Genomic DNA, 6,812 nt, shown 5'->3' on the forward strand with positions numbered 1-6,812 from the left:
AGGAGCTTTTAATGAAGGTCGTTGATTGCCTCCAGTGCTACCTTCCGCTTCACTAGCCTGAGAAGGTGGTACTCTATTTTGTTCATACAACTCTAGCAACTGATTGCTGACTTCTGCAAGGAATAAAGTCTCTAGTCAAAAAGGAAATATCTCTAATTAATTCAGAATTTAATGTGCAATGAAATTATAGCATTCCTATTATATACATCATCCCTCGACTTCCCTAATTTCAGTGAGAAATCAAATTTAATTCAAAACACAATCTTTAAAAAATAAAAAATAAAATTAATCCTGCATTCTAGCTAGGTGAGACTGCAATTACAAAAACATGATATTGATACTATCTCAAGACCACGACCCTGATCTGCATGCTGCTGTCCAAGGGAAATCTAAACACAGACCCTCCAATTGGCGTGGAGTGACATCAAACTCCTGCCACCAAACCTTCTCACCATCAGAAGGGAGCTTCACCTTGAGGAACTTGGCAGCAAGAAAAATAGCACCTGCTGCAATGTGGTGGGGCTTAAACTGCAAGCATAGAGAAGTCCGAAGCCTGCATGCCGCTTTCCCGTGTCAAAAAGAGAGGAGGAAAAATTGCCCAACGATCGGCACTATATCAGAACTATAACAAGCAAATATACCATACCCATCATTAACAAAATTCCGTGCAACTTGAGCTATAGCATTTTGAGCAACCTCAAATTTTTTTATTGCCTCAACAAGGGGTTTATATGGATGGAGTACATTGAGATCAAAAGCTAGAGTTCCAAGAATAACCCTCTCTCCCAATAAAATAAGTTCTTTTTGTTGTTCGTATACCTCCTGCAAGGGATACAACAATAACAAATAACATAGACAGTACAAAAACTTCAAACATTTCATGAAGATCAAGCTCAAGTAATAGTACCCCCAGTAAGAGAATCAATGGTAAATACCATTCCAGATCGAAATAGATAATAATGTTACGTACCATAGAAAATCATTATACACTAACTCGTCACAATACAATTTTCTTTAGCAATACGCCTCTAGAAATAAAAAAGGTCCAAACTCACGAGAAATAGGAACCAGACCCAGTAGCAGTATAGCCAATATCAGAGATAATGAGTACAACAACAAAGAACACACCTTTTGCTTGATCCTTTGCACAGCTGCAGGATCCTTCTTATGAATGATTTCATATGACACTAGTATGATATCTTTCAGAGGTCGAGGAGTTTCTTCAACTTTGCCAGCAAGGAACATACATACCGCGGCAATCGTCTGCAAAAAGAGCACAAGAATCACGCACAAACTATCAATTGTGCAAGCTCACTATCATAATTTTATTGTGATTTTAACAATCAAATTATGACGAATTCAATAAAAAGGCACAAAAGATACAAAAGATTAAATTACGTTATTTAATAAGAGCTAAGATAAATATATCATTTGTAAAATTAATGCAGCATTATTGTAAATATTTAAAAAAATTAATTATTGTATGGAACCGAATGGAATCGAACCCGAACGGTTTCACAATTAAATTTGGATCCGACGTTCAATTTACTAAATATCCAAAATTTCGAGTTTAGTTCAATTCTAAATAGAACTGAACCGGACCATGTCTAGCCCTATTAAGAAGGGTGAGGAAGAAAAAGAGAGAACAAGAAGCACCAAGTTTTTAAAGTTTAAACCGCAGCTTAGTATTCCACTGTCCTAAAAATATTAGATCAAAATTTCCATTTTGAAAATGAAAATACGTTTAGCCTTACAAAGTTATTCTAACATTAATTTCTTTTATTTGATTTATTGATATGTAAAGTTCTTAATAGTAGCCTTATGATATTTCAGATCTTAAAACTGGAAAAAAAAAATGGAATATGATGAAATACACCATAAAGGAATCAAAACCTTAACAAAATTAAAATTATGTGAGTTAAGGATTCTTATGTAATGATTTAAAAACTGCTAATTGAGAACATGTTCTTAATCATCCAATATCATTTTCATTTCATATTTTAAATATAGCTCACACAATAACTTCATCAAATAATTACCCAAAAAACTTAAATAAATAAATTGTTCTTTGTCCTCAAAATATGCAAAACTAGGACAAATAGAATCCTGAGTCATAATTTTTTAATGGAAGTAGGAAGGCAAGGAAATGTAAAAGAAAAACTGAGAAACAAAACAAGAAGACTTGGTAAGTAGAGTAACTGCAGTGCTGTGTTGCAACTGTAGCTGGCGAGTTTCTACTGTTAAATGAACAGTGTATACAGACCCCAATACGTACATAGTAGCTTTTTATTCGAACCCTTTTATTTTCATAATTCATCTTTTAACAAGTCAATCAGATGTACATCGTTTATAGATTTCTTGGGGTTTCTACTTTCCTTGTTTTTCTCCTCTTGTTTTTGGGGGAGCCTCTATGTGATGTTCATATGTTTTTGAACACTTCCTATTGAAACCAATCATCTTCGGGGAACAAAACAACGATAAGAGGACATAGAAAAACATGAAATACAAGTGCAAGTGCAGATAATCATACAAGAACAAGATGCAAATGAGTCATAGGAGCGGTTGGACCAAGGTAGAACTCAAAAATGGAGTAGCTTTTGATCCTGGAGTATTTAGGCAACCCATGGCAAGCCTTTCTCATGTAGAATTGGGCCTTCCAGATTGGAGCTTTTTTAGGCTCAGAAAATGAGCTTTTTGTAGGGTGTCTCAGTGATTTTGGCCACCTAAGATTACACTATATATATGATGTTAATTCATGCTTTTGAGCAGTTGTCGACTGTTGATAAATANTTTTTTTAGTTCCCTATGCACGGATAGTATAAATGCAACTGTTGTTATTTTTCATTTATAAAATATAAGTACCACATCCATCCAACGGCAACACCTCTATAAATCTATGATGCAACTCAGAATGAAATCAACCAGGATAGGAATGTGACAACATAGAACCTCAAGAAGAAAGAAAAGGATCTACCATCACACATCAAAATCTAACATGAAGATTTTTCTAAGTCTAGATATGACACCAAAATCACACCATATGGCCATGCATAACATTATGCATGAAAAATCTTGCACATATCTTCTCAAAGAAAAGAGTCAGATCATCTTCAGAAAACATCTTGAGATTTCTATCTGGAAAACACTGCTGCAGTAAGTCAGCCTGTAATGGGGAATTAGGAAAGTTCATGATGATTAAAAAAATTTGTTTCCCTGATTTTATTGCACAAACTACAAAAAAAACAAATAGTTGGTTAAATGTTTCATTCTCAATAGCTCCTGCAATTTCCAAAAAAAAACTTATGGTGGTCTGCAAGTTAGTTTGAAATCATGACAAACTGGATAATCAATTTTCTTTCTAATTCCAGACAGGTCATAACCTGGTTCACATAATTCGTACAGGTAGGATAGCTCTCCGGATAACTCGTGCAGACCAGCAACAGTGTTGTAGTCAGTTGAAGGGGTATAGGTTTTGTCCTTACTCGATTCCATCTTAGTTAGAAGAGGCCCCACTCAGGTTGCAAACTTTCTAGAGGAGTCAAGGATGTTATAATTATGGAGGAGGAGAAACGTTAAGGTTTATCAGAAAAAATGCTTGTCTTCCAAAAATAGAATGGGATTTTTGTGAAGTTGATCATTACGAGTGTTATTACATATTTGATAGGGAGGTTCACTGGCAAAAACACGGTGATTACTTGTTTAGTATGAATCTGTTAAATGACCATCCATAGAAATATCCAACAAGCTCTAGGGAAGACAGTCGAAGATGAAAATTAGTGGAATATGAGGATATGTGATCAAGGAGTCTCAACCAGAGAAGGAAGCAGTGAATGAACAGTACAGAAGATGGCGATGATAAAGACCTGGCATTGATGGAGAAGTCATCAGTAACTAAAAAAAAAAAAAAGCACAGAAATAGAAAAGAAAATGGTAAAAAAGGAGAAATGGAGAAAAGAAAGTGCAGCAGCTGGAGCAGGAAGTAAGGATTTCGATGAGTTCAGTGGAATATTAGGATGTGATCAAGGAGTCTCAACCAGAGAAGGAAGGAAGCAGTGAATGAACTGAAAGACGTCAGCGATGGCAGAGACCTGACATTGATGGAGAAGTTATCAGTAAAAAAAACCAAAAAAAAACAAAAATGCCGAGAATTTCAGAAGGAAAAGGAGAAATAAAGGAAACAAGGCGAAATGGGGAAAAGAAAAAGCAGTGGCCGGAGTGGGAAGTAAGGGTTTCATAGAGTTTATATCTATATTTCATCTTTCTTAGGATCAAATTTTTTTAGGAGAGTGAAAAGGATGAGGGAAAAGTCAGAAAACCAAAGGCATAGTTGCCAGCTTTAGTTTCCTACCAAACTCAGAAAGCAAGAAATTTTATGTTAGATTTTAGTTACATGACAAAAATATCCTACTAGATTGGGTGCTTGTAACTATTATCATGCTACGTAATCACTGAGTCTACATCAGCATCAGACTATAAGATTTATTAGCTATTGATGAAATAAATATGAAGTGAAAGAAAACACTTACCCTCCTATCATTTTTTGCATGGGACTGAAGCTGGAAGAAACGATGACAAAAGATTATTGCTGTAGCAATGGTTACCTGAGGCCTGCATCATAAAGCATACATCATTGTATTGAGGAAAAAAAATTGTATAGCTTTGATATAGTTAAGGGAAAAACTAAAGTGCAGCAAAATATTACTAAAGGGGTGTTGAAGGATGGATGAATATATATTGACATCATATTTTGATGGAGCTTGATATGTTAGATATACAAAATTCTGAACTATGTAGCACGGACACTCTAACTAGGGTAGCGTGTCCGTGTCCGACACGTGTCGGATACGTGTCGATACCGACACTCTTCAGACACTCTACAATAATCATTTTTCTTTCTTACTATAACTATTATATATTTTTAACTCAAAGTTTTTAATAAATAACAAATAAGTACTCATATTTAAAAGATTTCAACAAAAAAGAATCAATAATAAGTATAAAACTAAATTGAAACTATATAAATGAAGAATTTTAAAAATTTAATGAACGTGTCGACGACTTGTCGTGTCAGTACTTTTTTGAAAAACCACGAGTCGATGTATCCGACACGTATCGTGTCGGACACACGTGTCCGTGTCGGTGCATCATAGATTCTGAACATACCCACATGCATAAATTACATATTATCCCTTAACTTTCTTATTTTGTGGGTCAACTTATACAGCATAAATTCACAGGCTGTCAACTCTGGGTTTGGATCCAATTATCATCCATATTAATATTCCAATGTACATGATGATGCGTGTCGTGCGAATTTTAATCATCAAGTATTTCTCAACATGTCTCTAGCATGGAAGGTACCTCATTTCTCAGCATAATCAAAAGTAAACCAAAACTGCAAGATATAATAGAAGTGAATTCTAAAGCTGTTACAGATAAAATAATAATAGAAATCGCAGTTCAGAAATTGACATGCAAAACAATGCAAAATATTGCATCCATACAAGAGACAGAAAAAATGAAATAAATCATATACCATCCAAGCAACAAGGCTTACACTTTCAGCCTCATGCCTAGGTCTTGTAAAAAAGTACAGTATGACTTGCGTAGGTAAGTCTCTTTCTTCAAATCAATGCCATCACGTCTAGAAGGAGAATTTTCTTCAATTTCCTCCCTAGAGAAATACCAGCGGTCACCACCTTCTTGTGGCTTGTCCTCATAAATCCTATGATTTACGTCATGGACTCCATGACGAGAAGGCTCACCAGACAACAAACCAACCATTTCTAACTCCTTTCTCACACAAAAGTTATCAATAATTGATAAACAAGATCAGTCAAGGTAACAAAATATGTTCACACATCATCCATCAACGTCCTGTCAGCACACTAACAAAAGAAGCAAAAATTAATACATTAAACAATCTCACTTGAAAAAAAGGAAAAACGTATGGCATGAACAAACAGAAGGAAGCATGAATCCTTCACAAGTAAGAATAGAAGGCATTCAAAAATTCAAATTTATTCGCTAAATGAATAACAGACATATTCAATTTCATTCACAAATACATACACCTGATAAGTGCAATTTGTGTATTTATTTATGCCACATTATTAAACTTTTAAGTCGTTAATTTATTAATTTTTATCTAACTTAGGTTAACTTTCATTGTGTTTTTAGTGATGGACTAGTTTGAAGCATTTGGAAAAGAATAAAGGATTAATTGGCCATTTGATGAAAAGTTTGGAGATCATATTTCATACTTTGAAAGTTGAGGACTTGAAGAAAAATAATTTAATAATTGGGCCTCAATTGGACCTTGAACTGGAAGCAAATTGTACAAGTGGTTGAACCTTTAATTGGACTCGAACTCAAAGTGCCCTTGAGGATTGACTTTATAGACATTAAAAAAGGGCAATTGAGGAATTGGAGAGAATTCTTTGCGGAGTAAAACATTGGGCTGCGTGCAAATTGGAAGAGAATTGGAGTTCTTTTGTTAATCAAATGGGGCCTGATTTTATATATTGACACATACAGAAGCCGGCAGCTTGGAGAGTGGAATTAAAAGAAACGTTGCAGCTGACTTGGACTCTAACAAACAAATAAAAGTGGGCTGTTGGGCTGTTGGTTAATATATATACACACACAGATATATTACACACACACACAAAAAAAAAAAAAGGAAGAGGGGAGATTAACCTAGCAAAAAGAGGGGGGGACGGCTGGGAATTTCACAAAAAAGGGGAGATTATTACACGCCAACTGGGGGGGAATTAAGAAGGCAGCAACTTGAAGGAAGAAAAGAAAACAGT

At 34.9% G+C, this 6,812-nt stretch overlaps 1 protein-coding gene across 3 annotated transcripts; it reads right to left on the reverse strand.

Moving 5' to 3' along the window:
* On the reverse strand, positions 1-6,812 carry LOC111408955 (cyclin-T1-3-like). Of its 3 annotated transcripts, none has more exons than XM_023038810.1 (6): positions 5,558-6,812; positions 4,527-4,608; positions 1,129-1,263; positions 647-822; positions 323-553; positions 1-113 (listed from the first exon to the last, which is right to left on the reverse strand). In XM_023038810.1, exons 1-5 carry the CDS (start codon positions 5,782-5,784, stop codon positions 346-348), a joined length of 828 nt encoding a protein of 275 aa, XP_022894578.1. In that variant the 5' UTR covers positions 5,785-6,812; the 3' UTR covers positions 1-113; positions 323-345. The 3 variants fall into 3 exon arrangements, with proteins under 3 accessions (XP_022894578.1, XP_022894579.1, XP_022894577.1); XM_023038811.1 differs by having other exon boundaries at positions 7-113; positions 472-553; XM_023038809.1 differs by lacking the exon at positions 1-113 and having other exon boundaries at positions 139-553.

The sequence above is a fragment of the Olea europaea genome, chromosome 14, assembly GCF_002742605.1.
Source record: "Olea europaea var. sylvestris chromosome 14, O_europaea_v1, whole genome shotgun sequence".
Lineage (NCBI taxonomy): Eukaryota > Viridiplantae > Streptophyta > Magnoliopsida > Lamiales > Oleaceae > Olea > Olea europaea.

Bases quoted from the DNA above. Each gene is read 5' to 3' on its own strand.
- LOC111408955 (XM_023038810.1), bottom strand. From the start codon at position 5,784: ATGGTTGGTTTGTTGTCTGGTGAGCCTTCTCGTCATGGAGTCCATGAC. The intron at 823-1,128 runs GTGTGTTCTTTG...TATCCCTTGCAG, and splicing joins TGCAAAGGATCAAGCAAAAG to GAGGTATACGAACAACAAAA. The intron at 554-646 runs GTATGGTATATT...AGCGGCATGCAG, and splicing joins CGGAATTTTGTTAATGATGG to GCTTCGGACTTCTCTATGCT.